This window comes from Rhyacophila brunnea, unplaced genomic scaffold (genome assembly GCF_057557595.1).
Source record: "Rhyacophila brunnea isolate RB1 unplaced genomic scaffold, BYU_Rbru_1.0 scaffold_13, whole genome shotgun sequence".
Lineage (NCBI taxonomy): Eukaryota > Metazoa > Arthropoda > Insecta > Trichoptera > Rhyacophilidae > Rhyacophila > Rhyacophila brunnea.
In genome coordinates this window covers 14,861,155-14,886,016 of record NW_028232785.1, presented here as the reverse complement: position 1 = coordinate 14,886,016, position 24,862 = coordinate 14,861,155, and the positions used below count along the sequence as shown (strand labels likewise).

Genomic DNA, 24,862 nt, shown 5'->3' with positions numbered 1-24,862 from the left:
CCACCTTCCTGAAACATAGTTACCTACTAGGTAACATCATTCTGACCTTCATAGTATTCAAGAAGAAACTGGTATATAAAAAGTATTTAATTGTCGGTTCTGGAGAATAATCCTAAAGTAAATTGGTGGGTATTCACGAGTCATATAGGTATATGTCATCGTTTCATATTGTTCTTCTGCTAATAGGTCGTGTGTAAAGTTCACCTGAGTTCCTAATTATTCAAAATGGAGACTAATGCTTCCTGCTAGGTATATTATAACAATTTAAACGGGGCTTTAGGACTTTTATAAAAAATATATATAAATAGTAGAAGTGCTGCCAACTGTAATTCACAAAAATTATGCTAGATAGGGTAAGAAAATAAGCAAAATGCCATCTCAAAATTCAGAAAAGTGTCAAGAAACTATTCTTTTTTAACAAATAGGTCATAGGATTACCTATTAACATTGTAAGTATTTACTAAAACAAAGATCATTTTATTAATAATTCATGCATACATATTTCATAATATTTGACACTAACTACCTAAAGAAATCTTCTTCGGTCATTTCCTCACCTTGGCTGGAGCATAATATGAATACCATACGGTGTCTCCGAGAATCCCTGTCGATCGACAATCTTCTTGCGTCGTTCCAGGTCATACCAGTATCCCGTAGCTCCACAGTACCTACCTATACACTTTATAGATAGTATTTATCGGCCTTCCAGGATGCCAGAATTCAATAATTGTCTGAAGAACATGCAGGCTAGGACGAGGTGCTCTTTTGGAACTCCCAGAACGTGGCGCCGAGCCAGGTCTAACGTTGCTTCGTCACTCTCAGCGTGATGAGACGCTGCTTGGTTCATTCGCTTGTCTTCTAGTTACTGTTAAAGTCATACCACCCCACCGCACAAGAACAAAATGACGAGTGACGTCCCTAGACAAAATGCCGCCCTTAGGCAGCGCAAAAATGCCACCCCACTTTTTATACAATATTTTTTATCATCCTTCCATGACTCTAATATCTAAGAAATGTGTTGTATGGAGACAATACTAACAAAATATATATATGTCTAATTTAAATGCCACCTCTACTTCAAAAGACAATATTGCGAGTCCACGGTTTTCAGATACAATTCAATATACACCTGATAACTTTCAAAACTCTCGAGTGACTGGCAAAAATATTTGGATAAATTAATTAGGTACTCTCCAACAACAAGATTTAGGCAAAAGCCGGAAGGCGCTGTTGTCGACTAAATGGGAGGAGCTTGTTAGTTTATAATGGAATTGCGGTTTAAATGGGAGGAGATTGTAGTTCGTAGTTTTAACACGTAGCCAAAAAGATGTTGTTTGAGTATAAGTGGGTACCTACGAGTATGTACCTACCTATAATTTAAATATAATTCTCAAATCTGGACGTGTCATTGCTCGCCATCAAGGATGTGACGTCCAAAGATAACGATAGTAAACTAGACATCGCAAACCCGACAAAAAAAACACTCCGGTTAAACATTCCATATCAATTATTAATACATTTTGTTTCCAACCAGTTAGCTGTATTTTATAATGTATAGATATATCCGTAATTACTAAGTTACGTACCTATTTCTATAATATATAGGTACCTAAGGAGTTTTCTCGATTTGCCGCCCTTCAAGTAACTGCCGCCCCCAAGCGATGCTCAATCTGCCTACCCCCACGGGATGTCACTTAAAATGACAGTAAAAACATTAGAAAAAACTTCGAATTTTCTAGTCGCTTAATTTGCAGCATAATGCCGGATCTAGTTTGTTTGCAATATTTAAACAAGAAATTGCGGTAGGTATTTATTTTTAACTGACTAGGAAAAATCTTTTTTTTCTTGTAACAGAGAGCCTGCATAAGTAAGTAGGTAATATTAGAAATAAGTACAATTATTTTTGACATAGGTAGGTAGATTTAGTGCAAGAACGTAGTGGATGCGCGGGGGCGGCGCGGCGGCGTCTTGCGGAACTCAAACGTATAACCGTGTCTAAAATGTTCGTAGACAGTGTCTTTTTTGGGGCATAATACGCACGGTTATACGTTTGAGTTTCGCAAGACGCCGCCGCGTCGCGCCCGCCAATTCACTACGGCCGAGCACTTAAAGTCAATCTAGAATGACAGGCACCACTACACGAATGTCTATGGGTAGTTAGCTATGAGAACCTACTACGTGGTATATTAGTCTATGGTCTATAGAAACACCGTAGCTGTCACCTGTACGACGTAGTCTACAAAATGAAGATAAAACGTGAACCTGATGAAGTCCCACCTGATGCAGAAGACCAGCATTGGTTTGACGTACCCATTATTGAAGATCCAAACATAGCAGATGTGCACATTTCTGTAAAACAAGAGAATTTCGACGATTCCCGAACCAGTTTTGAGGTTATTTTTAAATACTTATTTACTCATAGTTTATAATGCCAATTAAGACCCTTTCGATAGTTAATCAATACTTAAACTTGTATTTTTGTAAATCATCGCTATTTGATTGTCGGTCGAATATAGGTAACAAGAGAACTGTCACATTATGACCTCTTGGCGTTCCTTGTTAGATATCTATTTAAATCGGTTATTGATAAATGAAACATCAGTGAAGCACAACACGGGAACTTTGTCACCAGAGCGTTGGAGCGGACCATCTTTAGATTAATAAAGCCTGAACATAACTTTTTGCACAAGCAACGAGTGGTCCACTTTTCAGCTGTCAAAATCGGATCCCAGATTGCTTGACATTATTGATTCGCCCTTTCTTGTTTATGAAAATTCTCACATCAAATACCTATATTAACTATAAGTGTTATTAATAATATAATATACATTCCTGTTGTTCATCAGCTGTCAAAGTCAGACTAGTTCTTCACACAAAAACCGGTGGTAATATCGATTTCCAAAAAATATGTAGCATTGACCTATGCATTACATTTGTAGAAGATGTGTTAATGCTAGTGTATTATTTATCATGTAACTCATCTATCCAAATCAAACTATTCCCTGTGTGAATACGACAGACGCGTCAGTATGAGCACTCTATAGGACAATGACAGGTCATCCATCGACAACAACGGGACGGGCGGAAAAAGTAGGACCAGTCGTTGTGTATGTATCGGCTTTCTACTCGAGTCGGCAATGTGCGCACCTTTTTTGTGTTGCTCCGCTCCGGGATCTTATACTTGCTCCGGCTCCGCTCCAGGGTTTGCTCCGCTCCGGGTAAAAAAAAATTAATGAAATTTAATTATGTACTTACTTATACAAATAATGTTAAAAAAATAAGTATGTAGTTTTAAAATAATCGTCATTTTCGTTATAAATTCCATTAAACAAAATTCCGACGGGAAATCGTCTCTCATTATTTGCCTGTTCTATCAAAAAAGTAAAATTATTTATCACTCGGCTGTCTTGCCATATTTCATATAATTCCAGTGGTGCAAAGTGTCAAAATATATTATTTTCATTGGATCTTAGGACGAAAAATTAATAATAAAACAAAAAATCCGGAGCAGTAGAGCACCACAAATTTTCGGTGCTCCGGCTCCGCTTTTGCTCCAGATAAAATCCCATTGCTCCGGTGCTCTGAGCTCCGCTCCAACGCTCTGCTTATCGCAGCAAATTTTATAATTTATTCCAATGAAATAAATGTGACTTACATATAGGTACTAGAAATTTCAGTAGGTAAAATAAAATTTCAGAATATACGTATTGATAAGGATGAGGAGGTAGGTGGGTAGGATTTATGATGGATAGGAAGGGAATTGGATGAGAAGTATGTATGCAGGTGTGCCTGAGTATGGAGCGTGGAGATGGGATAGGAGTGCGGAAGCACATGAGACTTAGGGAATGCAGGGTCGTGGGTGGTTTGACATTACCTCTAAAACCTCAGTTACCTGTCCGGTTACTTCATTCATTCGTGTATGGGCTGTATTATAAAATACATTAAAATGCATTGATAAGTATCTCGGATTTGATATAAAATTTATATAAAATTTACTACCGGGCGAAAGTATATAAAGGTGTAAATTAATCAAATCAATTACGAGCGCCTAACGTAGTATAATATTCAGACAATTTAGAATACAAATAAAATGCTAGTTCGGTGGACCGTAACGTAATGAAAATATTAATAAATACCACAAAACAAATAATATGATCTCAGCTCATCTTCAAATGTTTCGGAACCCTGGGCTTCCTTCGATCTCCCTGGCCTTGAAAGGGTCTTCCTTCGGTTGGCCATAATAATCTTCAGGAACGGAGAGCCATGTGGTCCGGCCCAGGGCTCAAAACTTAAGAGCCGTCTTCAGGAGGACTTCTTCGCTCGAACGATCGGAACTGAGAGACGTCTGCTTCGTTCGAACGATCAAAACTGAGAGACTTGATCCCGCCTCGCCTTGATGTTAAAAAGCCGCCTTGCGTCTTTAGCGCTGGAAATAGTTTACGAACTCTCTTGAAACTAACGTGGTGCGCATGCGTACTCAGGTTGTCCTTTGCCGTTTTGTTGCCATATGAATAAAGTGTGTTGTCATAGAATGATTTGACAGGGGGATGGGAAGGATGGGGATGTAGGGAATATGTGGGAATTGTGACAATTGATCAGATTGTCACGTAGGGAAATGAGGAGTGGATATGGGATATAGAGCATGAGACTCGGGGAAATGGTGCAGGGTCGTGGATGGTTTGACTTATTACCTCTATAGACCTCAGTTACCTGTCCGGTTACTTCACTCATTCGTTAATGTTCCTAAATTAATAAAAAGGCATAATAAATATGGAATTAAATATGTAATCTCGGTTTGAGCGCCACTCTATGATGATGCATAGAGACAATAGTGATAAGGATAATTAAATAAAAAGCAAGTAAAGAAATTTCAACGGATATATAATTAATGTATAAGATTAACTTGCGGGCGACATTGTATAAAGTTGTATGATTTATGAAATGAGTCACGAGCGCCTAACACAAATATAATAATCGAACAAAGTTAGAATTAAAATAAAAAGCTAGTTCGGTGGACCGTAACATAAAAAGAACAAAAATCAATACCAAATACAAAAATAGGCTCTTCAGTTTCCATCGCGGTCCTCGAATCCTTCCAGGACGGAATCGAGGAGTGCGTCTTCAAACGTGCCGGGTCCATGGGGTACCTTCGATCTCCTGGCCTGTTGGGGACGTCCTTCAGTGGGCCTTCACCAACGTCTCCAAAACGTCAGGAAATCAAGGCCATGTGCCCCGGTTCCCGGGACTTGGAACTCGAGAAACACGTCTGCTTCGTTTGAAGGCTAAAAACTGTGAGAGAGCTGCCGCTTCGCCTTTTCGTTCTCAAGCCGCTTTTTTGTTAGCGCCGGAAATCGTTTCACGAACTGCGTACAAACTATCCGGCGTGATCCTGTCGATGTTTTGCGTAGTTGCCATCATCAAAAATCGTGTGTCATGTTATAAAATAATATGTCAGTGTCATGTGTAAATAACATGACACTATGCAATATTACATCTTTTACGTTGTGTCAGCGTGTCCGAGAATGGGGAGCAAAATATAAAGTTTCACTTATGTCGTGCGTGATCGTCATACATTCATTTTGTATAGGTACTGTCTCAAAAATACATTGGACGCTACAGACGCACCTAGCGCGTAACGATTATGTGGCCATTCGATATAATTAGCATGCTATTTAAATGTGATTATTAAAAAGTAATAATGTAGTCAGCAGTCAATGTGAAGAATAATGGTACTGTGTTGTGTTTTGCAGAATGTCAAGTCTGAACCAGTTTGCCCGCCGGAAAGCTCAAAAATTAAATTCGAGGAAGATGCAATTTGTCCATTTGTATATAACAATCCTGTTTCTAGACGTACGTATTCTCGACAGAAGCAAGACAAGCAGGTATGTAATCTAATTTATTTTATATGCATGTTTCTACGCTATATAATTATAATAATATGCATCTTGCTATGTAAATATCAGGGAACCAATGACATTATTAATGGACAACGCACTCAATACAGTAGCAAGTAATTTCGCGCATAGCGACATTTGCACATGTATAGGTAGACGTCACGCAATTTCCAGTATGCGATATCACGCATCGGGAATTTATAGCAATATCACCTTTATTGTAATGGCGTTAGAACAGTGTTTCTAGTGTCAATGTTCATTTGAGCGAACCCGTTCGAACCGAACCATTCGGCAGACCCGACAAAAAGCATCGGGAATTTATAGCAATATCACCTTTATTGTAATAGCGTTAGAACAGATTATGCCATTCGGCAGACCCGACAAAAAAGTGATTGTCATTTTTTTTCCAGATGCTTCGTCCATATTAATGTCATTGCAGGGAACTCAGAAATAATGGAATCTAAAATATATAACGGGTAAGGAGTAGCAGGTAACCGATCTCGAGTAAAGAAGAAACCGGGATAAACTTAAACACGTGTCAATAATACGTCATACGTCACGCTCATTTAATATCGGTGTTTTACACACACTACTGCACGTGCATAATATGTGTTTAATTTTCGTAGAACAGTCACACATTCCAAACCCTGCATCAAAATGTAGCGTATTGAATATAGCTTATCGGATTTTTATTTATTATCTGTTCTTTAGTAAATATGTTTTTTTAAACCATTGACATTCAATTGTAAAAAAATTCGCCCTGACATTTTGTGAATACTACTATCACATAACTGATTAATAAATAGAATTCAGATATGCTATACCCCAATACACTACATTTTGAAGCAGGGTTTTGAATGTGTGACTATCCCACGTAAACGTAACACATTATAGACGTGCAATAGTGCACTTGTGTTGTAGCCTTCAAATATTACAATATTGAATGAGTGTCAGTGCATAAACCGAGAACAGTTGTCAGAACGAAAGACAAGTTTATAATGACGTATGTTTAACACGTGTTTAAGTTTATCCCAAATTCTTCCACACTCGAGATCTGTTGCTTGTTACTCCACATTTCATTTCTCATTAATTCTTTGTTCCCTGACTACTATAGAATACTACACAACGATAACTTAGCGATAAGTACTGGAGCCAATCAAACACCCTGGCTAGGGGCCCGCTTCAGGATGCGGGGGCCATGGTCTTTCTACCCGTCTAACGGCTGATTAGTGTTTATTGATTAGTGATATTTAAGAGCGTACTTCAGTGAAACGGCAAATAATTTTCAACAGTAGGTGCGACGAAATTTCTCACTAGTCGCCAATCGGAATGGAGGTGTAAGCACGTCGATTTGTTTTGTCATGGCGTCGGATGAAAATATTCTTAAATCGTGTAAAGATGACTAAAAAACTTTACGTATGTATTTAAAAAAGAAAACATGTCAATGAATATACTATTATTATTAGTAATATAACAATAAATGGACGCATGTTGGATTTTTATGACAAAATTATATTTCGTTCGGCACGCGTTATTTGCACAATCCGCGCATCGCCTACCCACGATCTTTTTAGACCATGCCTCAACTGAAGTATAGCCTTAAGGCCATACATTAGTTGAGGCACGGTCTAAAAAGATCGTTGCTAGGCGATGCGCGGACTGCGGGTCGCGGGTGCAAATGACATCTGTCAAACGAAATATTATTTTTCATATAAATCCAACATACGTTCATTTTATGTTCTGTTTATTGTTCGATTAGTAACAATAACAATATATTCATTGACATGTTTTCTTTTTAAAGTAAATGGGTAACGTTTTTAGTCATCTTTACACGATTTTAGAATTAATTGACCCGTCGCCATCACGCAGCAAAGTGACGTGCTTCTGGCTCGAGATTCTCTCAGTGAATGGCAGCGAGTCCAAAATTTCGTCGCGCCTACAGTTGGAAATTATTTGGCGTTTCACTGATGCGTCACCTTAATGCTTCTGGGCCTTTCTATTTATATTAATTCACTAATCATATATTTTTACTGAACTAATTTTGAAAGCAGTCAATTACTTTCAAAGTCTTTGTCAGGTATTTTATAATAATTAATAATATGCTTTGAAACGGCTTGTTTATTTCAAAGATGCTAATTTTTTTAAATTTTATTTTAGGTTAATATCAAACCTGAAGTGGAAATGAAAACAGAAATTGGTATTCTATGTACACAAAAAGAAAATGACCCGGTTTCCACCTGTCAAAACGAGCCAAAGGTAAATAATTTAAATAGTTGTTTAATTAGTGCTACCTGTGTTGATCGTGTATAAGTACACTTATGTGCAGTGACGTCTGTGGATAAAATGCCGCCCCTAGGCAGCGAAAAAAGGCCGCCCCATTTTTTATACAGTATTTTTATTATCCTTTCATGACTAAAATAATATATCTAAGAAATGTGTTGTATTGAAACATTACCGACAAAATATATAACTAAATCTAATCTAAATGCTATGTCTGCTTCAATAGAAATATTGTGAGTCCATGGTTTCAGATACATTTAAATGTACACCTAACAACTTCCAAAATTCGCGAGTGACTAACAAAAATTTTTTGATTTATTTTAAATTAGGCAAATATGTAACTAGCTATAATTCAAAAATCTGCGCGTGTCATTACTGGTTATCAAGGACGTGACCTCCAAAGACAACGGAAGTAAACTAGACATCGCGAAACCGACAAACTATTAGAGTCCTGTTAAACTTTGTAGGTATGTTAATTAATACATTTGAATACGTGTATTAATTAAGGCTCTAAGTACCAAAAACAAAAAAACTGACATTTTTATAGAAAAGTGTTCTACATACTAACGACAATAACTTCAACTATAGTCTAAGTGCCTCAAGCGAGTCAAAAAAATACAGCAAAATATTTAAACCTGTCGACGTTGTAAGTCCGTTGGCCTGTTTTATTTATAATGGTGTAAATAGCACTACAGTGGTCAACCTCATTCAATATAAAATGGCTGACGATGGTGTGTTGACACTTGCGAGTTCTTAATACCTAAAATTATAGAAGCTGGCGTGATTGCTTCACACTGTAAAACCACATTTTTCAAAAGGTCAGCTTCATGAAATTTTACTGCAATGACTCGGTATTTTGTAACTACAGGCAATACTACTTTTTGGTACTTAGAGCCTTATTTAATACACGTATTCATTTTGTTTCCAACCAGTGAGCTGATTTTTAATGGAAAGTTATTTCCGTTATTAGGTATTAAGTTTAGGTAGCTATTTATATATATACCTACCTAAGATTCTCCTCGATTTGCCGCCCTCCGAGTAACTGCCGCCCCTAAGCGACGCTCAATCTGCCTACCCCCACAGGACGTCACTGCTTATGTGTGTTTACATTGTACATTCACTATATGATGCATGCATAGACAAACTAGTTAACCTCATTGCAGGGTTTATATTTCCCACTACAGCGAATCGTTCCTTTTTCAACACATACCTACATCCTAAATAATTCGCTTGACAAAGGTCATAAATATTTATAGTGATCATTGTAGTCAAATGTGTAAAATACTGGGTTTCATTCCCGGTTAGTGACGAAGGGTGGAGATAGGCTGTTAAGATTCGACATACCTACACAGTGTATCCAAACTTTGTCAGCTAGGTATGTTTATTTATTTTCATTGAACTAAGAAACAATTTGCAGAATGTGCTGATTAGTTTTTAAAATTCAATTATACCCTGCCTAAACCAGACCATAATAGTTAAGGTAAGCTATGGGCGATTCGACAAAATATTGCATAGTTTTTCAGTCGTACTTATTTGTTTACGTTGAATTAAGAATACATAGTATCGTATTACAGATTGTGTTTTTTTTAATTCATTAAGCCCTGCCTAAGCCAAACCGTAATCGATAAAAAATATTCTTTTAGAAATAAATATTAAATGATTTTTTATCTACTATGGCTTGGATTAGGCAGGGTTTAATTGAATTTTAAAAACTAATAAACACTATCTACACATTGAAGTCTTAGTTCAATGGAAACAAATACGTTTCACTGACAAAGCTTAGTATGCACGACGGATATATGACGGATCTCAATGGCCTACCTCCACCCTTCGTCACTGCAGTAGATTCATATGTTTTTGGCAGGGTGTTTTTGTGATTGTAACATTGATTTTTCGTTTCAGGATAGTACGAAAGAAATCTTAAAAACAGTGAAGAAAACTATTAGTCAGCCAGATAATTTTAAAGAAGAATTTGATAAAAATTTAATACATTCATTCACATATAATGAGCCTGTGGCTGGATGTTCATATTCTGCAGAAATTACTGTAGATCAGGTATACATTGACATTATTTTTTTAATGTATTTCAGCTGTAGCTTGGCCAGCGCCATCTTTAAATTAATACAGCCTGAGCATATCTTTTTGCACATGCAACGAGTGGTCCACTGTTCAGTTGTCAAAATCAGATCCGAGATTACTTGACATATTGATTAGCTCCTAAAAAATTCTCAAATCAAATATATTAATAAATTACACTCCTGTTAGTCCCTGTTAGTCATCAACTGTCAAAGTCAGACTAGTCCTTCACACAAAAACCGATGGTAATATCGATTTATAAAAAAATATATAGCATTGATCTATGCATTACAGTTGTAGAAGGTGTGTTAATGCTAGTGTATTATTTATCATGTAACTTATCTATTCAAATCAAACCATTCCCTGTGTGAACACGACAGATGCGTCAGTATGAGCAGTCTATAGAACAATGACACGCAATGACAGGTCATCCATAGACAATAACGGGAGGGGCGGAAAAAGTAGGACAAGTCGTTTTGAATGTAACGGCTATCTACTTTAATAGTCGGCAACGATGTCAGCACATCAAGTTGTCCGTTCTGCAAACCCAATTAATCTACAAAAATCATACTGATAATGATCATAAAAAATGGTGGTAACCTGCTTCGTAGAGGCAGTTTTATTTTTGATCATCGGAAACGTTTGGGGAGGGTTGAAAAATGAAACATCAATTACATTCAGTGATTGATTTGTTATCAAAGTGTCATGATTTTTTAAAAATACTTACATGCGTATATCTAGTATGATAAATGAAATACAAGGATTATATTATAAACTATTTTGTGCCTCCTGTACAATTTGATTTGTGTGGATTACGCCCTTTTTCTTTTCTATAGTCGATATAATATATATATATATATATATATATATATATATCCTGTGCTTGGATTAATATGTTCAATCGGTCGTATATTTAACGCGTGCGTGCTACCTGTGCTCCTGTATAGCTGTGAGATATGGCATCTTATTAAGCTTCAAGAGTCTCTTGAGGCTTTTGAGCTTTGGGCATCGATGTCTCCGCTGAATCTTGGGGGTACATTGGTACGAACGCGTTACAAACATCCGAGTTCGTGAGCAAACACAACAGCCTTCGGCGATTGAAATTATCACAAAGAGACGCCTTACGTGGCTGGGACACGTATTCCGGATGCCGCCAAGGAGTGAGGCACTTCGTACCCTTGTGGCACAGCCTCAGGGGTTCCGTCGCCGTGGCCGGCCCTCCCTCACCCTGCAGCGATGCGACAAGAGCGACCTACGTGCTGCAGGTCTGGCATGGCGGGGGCGCAGGAGTTGGCGATGGACCGAGGGAAGTGGCGCCAACTTGTGCTTGCCCTATGCCCCAATGTTGGGACGTGACAGGGTAAAAAAAGAAGAGATATATATATATATAAGCAGACATATTACACTATAATAAATATATTAAATATCAATTTCCATACGAATAGGCACTGTTTGAATGTCCTCTAGTCACAATACTCTTTAGGTTACTATTTATAGTTAGCGATGTCATAGAAAACATATAGAAAAATTGTGTTGTTGTATATTTTTATAAAAGATTTATAATAAACTTCTTAACCTATTTGTTCCCAGAAACGTAACCCAAAACACCTCGAGAATAAGGTTGGACCCGTTGACACAAAGTTCAGTAAGTTAAATGAACAGGAAGATATCGTCAAAACCTTAGAATCTACAGCTAGTGAAATCGAAAAAGATCCTTTGCAAGATTCATCTATAACAATTGATGAACAAAATATAAAACAGGAGATAATAACAATGGATCGTCCAAAGGTTGTGAACAAAATAGGACACAGTGGACCATATAAATGCGATTTTTGCACGTATACATGCATTAGACCTTTAGAGTTAGAAAAACACAAATATACACACTCTGGTGAAAAACCGTATAAATGCAGTGAATGTCCGTATACTTGCTCTCAGTTGAGTAACCTCACAACTCATAAAATGAGGCATTCCGGCGAAAAACCATTTAAATGCGATGTGTGTCCTTTTACATGCTTATTTCGTAGTTACTTGAAAGCACATAAAATGACACATACAGGCGAAAAACCTTATAATTGCAATGATTGCACAAATAAATTCTCAACGCTTCGCAGTTTGGAATTGCATCAGATGAGACACACCGGCGAAAAACCTCACAAATGCGATGAATGTTCTTATACGTGTAGAAAATCATTTGAACTCAAAATACATAAAATGAAACACACAGGTGAGAGACCGTATAATTGCGATATATGTTCTTATACGTGTACAGTGTCTGCGAATTTACAAAAGCACAAAAGGATACATACTGGCGAGAAACCGCACATATGCGACATTTGCTCGCAGAAATTTTTAAATTCACGTAATCTAAAATTACATCGAATGCGACACACTGGTGAAAGACCGTATAGTTGTGATGTGTGTTCTTATACATGTATAGAATCATATGACCTAAAAAGGCATAGCATGAAGCATAGTGCTGAAAAGCCATTTCAGTGCGATGTTTGTTCTTATACATGCAGACTAGCTCAATCGTTGAAGAAACACAAAATTAAACATACAGATGAAAAACGATTCAAGTGTAATCTATGCCCATTTAAATTTACCCATCGATGTTATCTAAAATCGCATAAAAAGCGAGTACATACTAAAAAAGCATACACTTGCGATATATGCTCGTATGCAACCAAAACTCTTAAACATTTTGAATCACATAACAAATTACATGCTGGTGACGATTAGTATCATAATATAGTGGAATTAGATAAGTTACAGAAGATAAAAAGAACTTTTTATATATAACGTTTTTAAATTATGTTGATCCATATAAACTTGACTTGACTAGCTTAAACGATCTAAAAAAATTGTATTTGACACGTCATATTAATTTCCATAGTAACGCACGTATATATTAAGAATTTAGTTGCTAAGACCCCAGACCCCTAGCAACCAATAATGGTGTCAAAATAACTTTTCATACAAAACAGAATTAACTGAAAATGAATTCAATTCTACTTAAAGATGGCTAAAAGTATTTTAAAAAAATGCAATGCCATCGTGTTCTAATATATTCTTAAATTTTTAAATGTCTAGCTAGTCGGGAAGTTAGTTAAAAATCTATTGCAAGATTTGTACCGGACAAATAAAAATACGAGCTAAGAAAAACGTTGTAATAAAAAAATGTAGATCCAAGTTTAGGAATGGAAGATTGCAGAATTTAGTAAAAGTAATAAACGTTCATGATAATCAAGTGGGTGACGTGTAAGGCCTAAATTGTAGTGGATCCAGGGTTAAAATCTCGGATCTGGCAAACAAATCTCCTTATCGTACCGGACCCGGAAATTTCCGTGATTAATGTTTATTCCTTTTAATACCGAACCAGGAAATTTCCGGTTTTTTTCCGAGCCGTAATTAATGTAATATTTTCAGTCACCTATTGACTTTTTCGAAAAACTTTTGATGCAGTCAAGTAAGCAAAGATTGAAATCATTCTTCTGCATCATTTGTTAGAAGATACTACTATTTTCGACTGGAAAACTTGCCGGTATGGATTGACCATTTCTTTTATTCAATAAATAATTCACAAGATTTTGAGAATGTAACATTCCATAATATATTAACTGGCAAGTTGGCAATATTATAATATTGTACGTTTATCCTATTATTACCAAGATTTTGTCTTCGCTTCACTTTTCAATGCCTACTATTACTTACCTACAATTTGCCAACATGAGTTTCTGCTGCCGATTAATCATTTATCGGACTTAATAAAGCCTGAGCATACCTTTTTGCGCAAGCAACGAGTGGTCCACTGCCATACTATTTATTGTTAACGTACTTGCAAGCAGAGTTTGGTATTCTATAATGGCTGAAGAGTATAAATAAGTTATTAGTTTTTGTAGTTTAGAATCGACTGTCACATTGACAAACGTCCTAGTGTATTATGATATTATACACAGAAGAAGTTTACTTATTTTGATCGACACTTACAATTATTAATAACACATAACTACTAAATCAGATGAACTCCAAGGTCTCCAAGATACGTTAAAATAATCTGAAACTAAGAATACCTACTCCGACAAGTGAACAAAACAGACGCGTCAGTATGAGCACTCTATAGACAATGACAGGTCATCCATAGACAACGGGAGGGGCGAAAAGTAGGACCAGTTGTGAAATGTATCGGCTTCCTTCTTTAGTGGGCACTGACTTAAATCAAATTAATAATATTGTACCTAAACTGCTTGTAATAATAAACGTTTAAAATTAATGTCTTTATTTCAATTTGCAACCTACAATATTCCATAGTGGTGTCCTTCAACCCCACACACGATGGCCTATAGCTTCGTGGGTCCCAAGTTCGAACCCTGGTTCTGGCAAATACACATATTATGATGGCCGCGCGGCTTAATTGTCGACCAATAGCGTCGTGGGTTCCAGGTTCGAAAAATGGGTCTTGCAAGTACCTAAACATATTGTTTTTCAATTTGTGTATGAGTCTATTGAGTTACAAACAAAGCTATCAAAAATAAAAAAATGAATTAAGTCCTATTATATGACTATGTAGGATTTTTGCATTTGCTTTTAATATCGTAATTTCGGTATTTTCTACTCAATATGGGATAAAACAGAGTTATATTATGAGTGTTCCTGCAAATATTGGATTGGAAAGATAATTTTTATGACATTATAATAATACCAAAGTATCATGCCCACAATGGCCGAGGGGCTTAACCGTTAGCTTATAAATTCGTGGGTCCATGATTCTCGCAAATTCAATATTGTTTTTCAATTTGTGATTGGAGTCACAGTATGGACCTAATAGATTGAGCAAGTGGCTGACATCCATTTGTCATAAAAACTTAGGTGATATAAACCTACACTCTGTGGAGGCCTATTTATGTTATTAAGATTGGACATGGTCGGAAGAAAAAATCATTATTGTACCTATTTATAAATGTACAGTTTTAATATTGAAATCACTTCAATACGATAGCTACCACCAAAAGTGTTGACGTAATTATGCGTATATTGAATAGGTACTGATTAAAAAAAAAACATCGTTTGAACCTTCCATTACTCACGTATAACCTAAATGAGGCATGATAGAGGGAATGTAACAAGTTAATAGAGGAGGCTAGTACACACTGTGGATTGTTTGGTAGTCAATTATGATGTTAATACAACCGCCACTCAGCGAATGCCCATATTGTGATCTTAGAATCGAACATCGAATACAAAACATGTCAACATCTACCATCAAACCTTGTCCTGTTTCACTCTAGTATCCGGTGTAAATGGCAAAGTTACGGTAGGTCGGATTTCATTATAAAGGATGGTGTACATGGTAAAAAATACGTAGTCCAATTACGAAAGTCTTTATTTAACAACTACTATACAATTTAACACATCGACTGTGTTTAGGAAAAAGGGGCGTAACCCTCACAGAACAAATTTTACAGGAGGGGCAAAAAACGTTTTTTTGAGTGATTTTAGTTAATTATATATTTTTTTAAATAGGCACAGACTTTGGGTGCATGATGATCGATGATTTTGGTGTAATATATTTTCGATCTAATAATATTTAAAGAAGTTATTACATAAAAATCATTAGAATTGAGAGGTAATGCTTTTTCTATAAATTAAAACGTAATTAATCTTAATTAAAACCTGAATTTAGATAATAATTCGACATTTGCGGCTTACTTCCTTTTTATAGAACGTGTATTTAGTTGTATACATTGTAAATGTCTAATAAAAGCACTTTTCCAAAAATCGAAGGTTACCTCCTTTTTCCTAAACACTGTCGACATGTTTATTATACACCTACATTATGTATTTTTATATATCTCACAACACAAATAGAAAAACACTCTGTACTTTAAAATGCTATACAACTTTATGCATGCTTTACTGATTACATAATAAATGAATGCCTGTGCACCAGAATGGGTAATTTTATGTGACTATCATATAAAATAATATTCTTGACATTACAATAGCGTTGAAAATGACATTCATCTTTCTTTCAAAGATTTTTCATCATGTGAATGACAATCAGTAAAATTTAATTAATTTATGTGAATTCAAGTGAGAGATTTGCATACATACAGGTTAAGTTTAATCATAATTTAAATGGCATATAAAGATTTCAGATCGTGCACAATACAATAATGGGATAGGTACTGCACATTAAATTGGCTTTTCACCATGATGAGTTATCTTGTGTGATTTCATGTAAACAATTTGTATGCATGAGTAATTGCATTCATTACATTTAAATGGCTTCTCACCAGTATGTTTCATTATATGTTGTTTTAATTTACTCGCCCTTGTACATGAGTAAGTACACTCATTACATTTAAACGGCTTCTCACCTGTATGAGTCATTGTGTGGCATTTCATATCATGAGATTTAAAACACGAATAGTTACACTCGTTGCATTTAAGTGGCTTTTCACCAGAGTGAATGATTTTGTGCGATTTCATTGAATTAGAATGTGCACATGTGAAATTGCATTCAAGGCATTTAAATGGTTTTTCACCAGAATGAGTAATTTTGTGTGATTTCATATTAGTGAGTTGTCTGCAAGAATATGAACATATATTACATTTATATGGCTTTTCATTAGAATGAGTCATTTTATGTTGTTTTAAGGTACGTGCCCGCTTTGCTGTGTAACTACATTCATTACATTTATATGGCTTTTCACCAGAATGAGTCAATTCATGTTGTTTAAGGTTAAGTGCTCGTTTACATGAATAACTGCATTGGCTACACTTAAAAGGCTGATCACCAGAATGCGTCAGCTTATGTGATTTCATTGAATAAAGACGTGAACATGAGAAATCACAATCAAAGCATTTAAATGGTTTTTCATCAGAATGATTTAATATGTTGTGTTGTCGTAAGTAACGTACCCGTGTAGATGAATAACTACATTCATTACATTCAAATAACTTTTCGCCAGAATGAGTCATTATATGTTTTTTTAGGCTAAGTGCTCGTTTAGAAGAGTAATTACATTCAGTACATTTAAAAGGCTTTTCACCAAGATGAATCAGCTTATGTGATTTCATTGAATAAGAACGCGCACACGAGAAATTACATTCAGCGCATTTAAATGGTTTATCTGAATGTGTCATTATTTTATGTTGTCTTAAGTAACGTAACCGCGTACACGAGTATATACATTCACTACATGTATATGTCTTTTTACCTATTACATTCGTATGACTGGCTTTATGAAGTGTCAGTAAATCTACTGACTCAAAATAATCAAAACAAATACAGCATACAAAATTCGTCGCATGGAAAGATTTTTTTTCCAATTTTATAACCGCTTCTAATAATTCAGAATTAGTGTCATTGGATTGGATAACATTTTGTTTATTGGTGCTACATATGGCGTCCATTCTTGTCAACCTAGAATTATATTCTTGGAATTCATTTTTAATATTGTTTTCGTCAATGTGCATATCAGCTCGAAGTGCTTGGACATCTGACATCCTTGAAGAAGCACCCTTTGTCAACACAGTGCTCATAGAGATAAACTGTAAAAAATAAAGCATAAACAATTAAAATATTCCTTAATTCCGATTCCAATAGTGAATTAAAAGGGATTTATTCCTTGTTTAGATTTCCTCAATATATACAGCGAACAAAATATGGTTTTTTAAGCAATTAAGAGTACAAAGAAGAAGATTCTGTTCTCATCACCTAGATAACAACTAGATAACTCTGATTTGGTCCTTGTTGGGAAAATAAAGTTTAAACTTTACATGATTAACATAAATCTAGGCTATAATTATTATTTTAAATAAAAATGGAAAATTGTGATTGTCTAATAGATATCTAAAAACAGTCAAAATCAAGTTATCTAGTTATAGTATTGATGTGACGATTACTGGTTGTTCTGGTATGTATTAGAAGGGTGGAAAAGTGTACGAAACCTATACCTCATTGCATTCAGATGGATCGAAAGAAGTTACATTTAACTGAAGCATAATATAAAAGCATTTATTTCAAAAGATAATAATTAAGAGCATACACGATCGTATAACACAGTTTTAAATAAATAGAGGTGTGAGGGTTTGACTTACCGGCCTGTGTTCCGAATACGAGCAACCTGGTTGAGATTCTTCATAATTGATTGGAACTATCGTCTCTTTGACAAACTCAACATTGAAGTCACCTTTATGAAAATCAGTCTCAGATTTTATAATCACCGGGTCCGTTGCAAGGTTCTGAAAAACAGTAAGGAGTGCTGTGTTGCATAGCGTGAAGTTACAGCCAAAAGTTGGTAATTCTCGAAATCATGTCATGGAGTATGTAATTGACGAGTTGATTCCAAAAAGACATACTACTTATGTCAATTTTTATAGAAATCGACGTTTGAATGCATCTTGGGGGCGTTTACGATATCTATATAACCCTGTTTTTCGATTTTACAAACATGGCATAGGTCAGAAGATAGGTAAGTCTGAAAATCGTTGTTCCTACAAACCATAGATGTATTAAAAGTACAGATAGGCAACGATTTAGCTTCCTCATACAACTGAATGAAACATGCCGATAACTCACGAGAAATGGGGACGCGATAAAAAAAAATGCAAGGCATCACGGAGGATTTACTTTGGTCATTATAACGCACCCATATAATATAATGATAACGTGGAATTGTTGCCGCAAACTGATTACCAGCCTGTTTCACCATACTTGCCGGCTTCACCATACTGTCATATACCATGCCGCCCCTAGCTACAAACACTCATATATTCCAAAGGTTTTTTCTCACTCCTGAAAAATCATATTTTTTGACAAATAATGTCATTTTTGTAATCAACTCGTCAATAAGGTACAATTTGAAGTTTAACATGTCTTCAAAAATCAGGCAGCTTGCTAATTTATTTGTGCTTTATGTGCATTTTCTATATATCGGATGACCTTGATTTTTTTTCCAGCATACATATTTATAAATAGACACCTAATGCATTGTTAAATCTAAATACCTAAATTATCAACTAACAAAGTAACAACTAACAACTATCGATTAACTATTGGCATAATCACCATAGTATATTGAAGCAGGTCTGAAGGACAAACACCAACAAAGTTGGGAAGTAAGAAAATAACTTTCGATTATAGCAAGCCTGTGTTTGCGTAATATATTGGATACACTTCGACTAAGTCTATGTGTATCTGAATAATATTAGAAACAATTAATGTATCTGCTACTTAGTAGAATAAATATATCCCTGTTCACGGTTGGTATTTATGTTACTTATGTAATATTGACTTTATGTTATTTATTATATTTCGTAAGAATGTAGACTTTAAATAATTGCTTAGTATGATGTCTTCAGCACTGCTGTTTAGTATAGTTAGTTCAGTGTGATTAAGATGGTACGATTCTCACGTGTGGTGAAATATAGGGGAAAATTAAACACGTTTGAAGAATTAGTTGCCTACTTACCTATGTTATTTTTAATAGCAAGGTCTGAAAGAGTTTGTCATATAAAGTAAGTGCGCATTGGTACCCAATAAGTCTTGTTGATACTTGGAGGAGTATATATTTCATGCGTTTATCGGCCTGATTGTAATTAAAGTCAATAAGTAACTACAACTGTAGGTAGGTATTAAATTTTTTGGTGCAGTGGTGACACCACATACCTACTAATTGTCAGCATACCTAAGTTTATTGTAACAATGAATTAGGTACTGTTACATCCCCGAATGGTCTCCATTTGGGGATGTCTCTGTGTATCTGGAGAGGCCTGAGTCGGTATGAAATCCAACAAATAGTAAGGGCTGATTACGAAAATAAATAATAATAGAGCCGGCAATGCCGTAGATTACGACCATTGAAAAATATTTGCAACGTCACCGTTTTTCGACAACGCTCTCGTTGAAAGCAAAACACAAGATGGCGGTAATACGCTGCAAACAGCCAAACAGTAAACACGCACATTTCGTCCTCCGTAAAATAAATTATTAAAAATGTAACTATTATATAATACTAACTTAAATAAGCCTCGCCGCTTCCATCACAATTCCGGTGTATTAATTGTCCACCTTCACATCCCGAATCCAGACGAAAAACCATACAAAAATAAAAGTGACAGGTGCTTCTCACTTTCGAAAACAGAGGGAAATGACAGTACCTACCAATAATAATTCATTGTAGATCGTAATATCACTTACCTATATGCAATGATCTAAAAAATAAACGACGTTTGTTCATCAAAACTAACCTCAAAAGTGCAACTCAGATTGTCACCACACTCTTGCTTGATGTAAGCGCTGGCTTCCGGGCTGTAAAGTTGCTTATTTATTACATCAGAGCAATGCCGCCCGTCTTCATAGGATTCGCATCCATATGGCTCGACCTTTACATCCATTTTGCGTACCTATTTAAGTTATAAATGTGTTAGTGATTACCGACGCTTAGAGCAGTTAAAGGAGTACCTACCTAGTGATATGTTTCGAACGTAAAAATTTGAATGAGCTTTTCATACAATTCGCGACCAGTGCACTAGACTCTTTTATCCTTGTATTATCACTACCAGAAGTTTTCATGTTTCCCTGGATGGAATACAAGTTACCTACAAAGTAACATGCTGATTTGCTATTGTAAGAAGGCCACGGATTAGATTTTAGTTAGTAGTTAGTAGTAGATTTCAGTTAGTAGAGTATTCGCGATTTTTTAAGAGCGTACTTCAGTGAAAAGGCAAATAATTTTCAACAGTAGGTGCGACGAAATTTCTCACTCGTCGCCTAGACTCGCCAATCGGAGACCGACGGTAAAAGTGTGTGCACGTCGATTTGTTTTGTCATTGATTCGGATAAAAGCATTCTTAAATCGAGTAAAGATGGCTAAAAAACATGACGTATGTACTTAAAAAAGAAAACATGTCAATGCATATACAATTATTATTAGTATCTAGTATAACAATAAACATAACATTAAATGGAAGCATGTTGGATTTTTATGACAAATTATATTTCGTTCGGCAAGGTTTTACCTAGGAAGTATTACCTATATAAAAAGGTAAATTTAATACCTATCGAGTTTTTATGGGTGTGAATTTATCGCACATCGCGTTAGTTAAACATTCACATCAACAAAAATATTCAAACATTTAGTAGGTAAATTGTTTTCACATAAACTAAATAATACCATTTATTAATTGAGTTAGCATTTACTTGGTAGAATTCTATTTTAAAAGATATGAAAATATAATTAATATTAAATTCTACATTCATTTCATTCTTCATTTCTTTTAAATAATACCAAACAAAAGTAACCTATCACATATTAAAAATATAAATAAACTTAGTTCTGACAACTAATCACATAGATCTGTCAAATAAAGTATGATAATACTACTCTAGAAATTGTCGTTTTTATAGCCCCGTAGCAATAACATAGAACATATTATAACAGAATATGGATAGACAATATTATATTTTTAGACATAAAATTACCATTTAGGTAGGTAGGTATGCTCTAATCATTAGGCACCTATAACCTTCCGTCAAATTGATTAGGTAGCTAGGTATTTCTTTTTTATTGCGTTTGTTCATAGTTTTGTACCTTCTTTATACCTACTATTATATCTGAATATATTCTTCTTCTTTCTTTCGACCATGTCCGAACCTAATAGAATCATATATTATGGGACTCCACAGAGTAGAGGTTTGTATTAACAGATTTTGTGTTTTACGAGAAATGGATGTCAGCCACTTGCTCAACCTAATAGGTTCATACCCTGACAGACACAAATTGAAAAACAATATGTGTACTTGCCAGACCTAAGATTCGAACCTAGGACCCACGGCATTATAGTATAACGTTTAAGCCGCGCGACCACCGTGGGTGTTTGTCTGAATATATAGTATTTACAATATTATTTTAATTAATTCCATCGATACACTTCTGAGTGCTAGGTACCAATAATCTATTGAGAAGTGAGAACTACTTCTTTCTACAGTGAAAATCTACCATTTGACAGTTGATGCTGTTTCATTTGTGAATCCATCCATTTCCGATGTGAATTTCATCTTTTTAAATGTTGTGTGCACTTTTGCGAATATATATTCCCATTTTTTTATTCATTATTCGACACTAAATTAAATAGGTACCAACCTATGTGAACATATTATATGATGTCGGTAAAATTGTTATTTTAGCAGCCAAACCAATGTATTTTATGATGGAGGCACACTTCATTATCGATAATAAACAAATGATTATGTAGGTACACAATTCACTGTGTTGAAAAAAGTATTAAAAAACTTACCTCAAAAGCACGACTAACATTGTCATTATTTTCTTCCTTAGTGTGGGAATTCCGATTATTGGATTGGACAACTGATTCTGTTGGCACCTCGAACCAATGCTGCTCTTCTGCACCGAATCCGAAGTCTTCAGGTTCGCGTTTAATATCCATTTTAAATGAATACAACAAGAGTTGGCCTCGGGTTTGTGTACACAACGAAAATACCTACCTGTATGGTTTAATCTTGACTTGACAGGACAGACATTTTGTTATAGTGCGAAATCTAAAACCATAGACAAGATACAACGCAGTGTTGCCATATTTTGAAAGTGGAATTATAGTACAGTGCCTTCAAAATTATAGTATTTCGGCAAAAAATATAGTACGCGTTGAGTGACCAATAATTTCCTGCATTAAAAAAAATTAAACGTGGGGTAATTAACGTCTTGTTTTTTTAGACAAAATGTCCATGAAGGGTAATTAACGTCTCGTTTTTTTAGACAAAATTCAAATGTTAAGTCAGTGGTTTCCAAACTTTATGTTACTACGCCCACTTAAAAAAAAATCTAATTTAGCCGCCTCCCCCCCCCGTATTTCATTAAATAATACAGACACCTTTTTAAATAGTCAACAATGTACCTACTTACGAATACAAAAATGAAAAAATATATACAAGATTTTACTACGTATATAACATTAATCTTTGACGAATGTGCTTGTTTATTAGCGCAATCAATTTCAATAGTAAATTCATCTTCGTTCATTGACAAATGTATTCTATCAAGGACCCCACATCCTGAAGCAGACCCTCCGGGTCAGAATTTTTCAACCATATATTAAAAAAAAATTAATAGCTCCGAAACAAAGCAGCCTGCAGGCAACTTTTTTTTGCTATTAATAAAATAATGTGAAAAGTATATTAGCAAACTAACCAAGAACTCAGTAAATAGATTTTTGTTTGCTTCAATATATCTGGCTTAAAAATCATTTAAAAGTGGAGATAAGTGTCATTTTGATTTCCTAAGCTCCAATATTTTTATGAATGCCTTCACTTTGTCGTTTTAAGTCAGTGAATGTATTAGTGGTACTTGGATTGATTTATTCACTTTTTTTTTTAAATTTCAACCAATATTGCCTCAAATTTCAACATTATGATTAATTTGACCCTTTTATTCCATTTTTTTACGAGATAGCCACTGCGCTGCACAATCGTACAGAAGCGAGGGATTATAATATTAGTCTCCATATTTGCAGAAAGGTTTGCAAACAACCTTTTATAGGGCTGTTTTTTCTTGTAGTTTATAACTAGCTGCCATTTTATAAACTATGCATTTGCAAACTGCAAACATGACGTGGCTACATTAATTGTCTCCCTTTGCAACACTCCCCGCCTCCTAGTTTGGAAATCGCCGTCACCTTTTTTTAGACAAAGGATTTTTGCTTCTAACGGATTATTTTGGCGTTGTTTTTCTTTGTTTAACTTTTTTTCCAATTTCTCAAAATTATAGTATTTTGGGCGTACTATACCTGTTTTATATCGTACATAGTACGCAGACGAAAATTATAGTACAAATACTATAATTATAGTACGGTTGGCAACACTGATACAACGCGAGCATAATAGTTATGGCTTGGATACTCTAATAATGATTCTCAAAGGCACCTAGGTATGTTACCGAATGCCATATTGTGATCTGGATTACAATAAACGTAGGTAACGAAATATCAGCTGTTCACTTGAAAATATGCCAATAAAGAATATAGGTACAGACGTAAAACTTATCTGGAGAATGAAATGGGGGAGCCACTGTCGAAAACTACCCGATCAACAACTCGTAATGGCAAAATCTGACATTCAAATAACGTTTTCCAATATGGCGTCGTATGGTATTTCGTAGTTCGATTTTTTGGCCATCCTCTAGATTAGTATGTAGGTCTGTATCTATACGACAGAAACTAGGCCATAACCATAATATTTGAATATCCATAATACCAACCTACAAGCTAAATACCTATTATGATTTGGAAATTTTCTACATAGGTACCTACTCAATTTTTTGATTTTCGGGCACTCAGTACCTACCTATTTTATTTCGTGTAAGTAAAATCAAAATCACAATAATAATAATTATAATGTTCAATGTCAAATTAAAAGCTAGTATTTTGTACAAGTACCTACCTATCTATTTTGAGCGTTTGTTTATATTATTTTTTTAATAATAAATCACACAGAATTCAGAAATAAATTGCATCGCCCGACCACATATTACTTTTAGACTTTATTTTTACTGGTATACATAGCAAATATGTAAAGTGTGTATTATAAA

The 24,862-nt window shown here is 35.2% G+C and overlaps 1 protein-coding gene and 1 long non-coding RNA gene across 2 annotated transcripts; one reads left to right on the top strand and one right to left on the bottom strand.

Annotated features, from left to right (window-relative positions):
* Nucleotides 1–2,204: 2,204 nt before the first annotated feature.
* Nucleotides 2,205–14,509, top strand: LOC147076612 (uncharacterized). Its single transcript, XM_085941299.1, has 5 exons — nucleotides 2,205–2,393; nucleotides 5,751–5,882; nucleotides 8,052–8,150; nucleotides 10,077–10,229; nucleotides 11,841–14,509. The coding sequence occupies exons 1-5, from the start codon at nucleotides 2,244–2,246 to the stop codon at nucleotides 12,990–12,992; spliced, it is 1,686 nt and encodes a 561-aa protein (XP_085797425.1). The 5' UTR covers nucleotides 2,205–2,243; the 3' UTR covers nucleotides 12,993–14,509.
* Nucleotides 14,510–15,616: 1,107 nt separating this feature from the next.
* LOC147076611 (uncharacterized) lies at nucleotides 15,617–22,839 on the bottom strand. The gene is made up of 4 exons (XR_015069662.1): nucleotides 22,557–22,839; nucleotides 20,508–20,663; nucleotides 18,357–18,500; nucleotides 15,617–17,807 (listed from the first exon to the last, which is right to left on the bottom strand). It is a non-coding gene; the product is annotated as an uncharacterized LOC147076611 (long non-coding RNA).
* Between the last annotated feature and the right edge of the window lie 2,023 nt (nucleotides 22,840–24,862).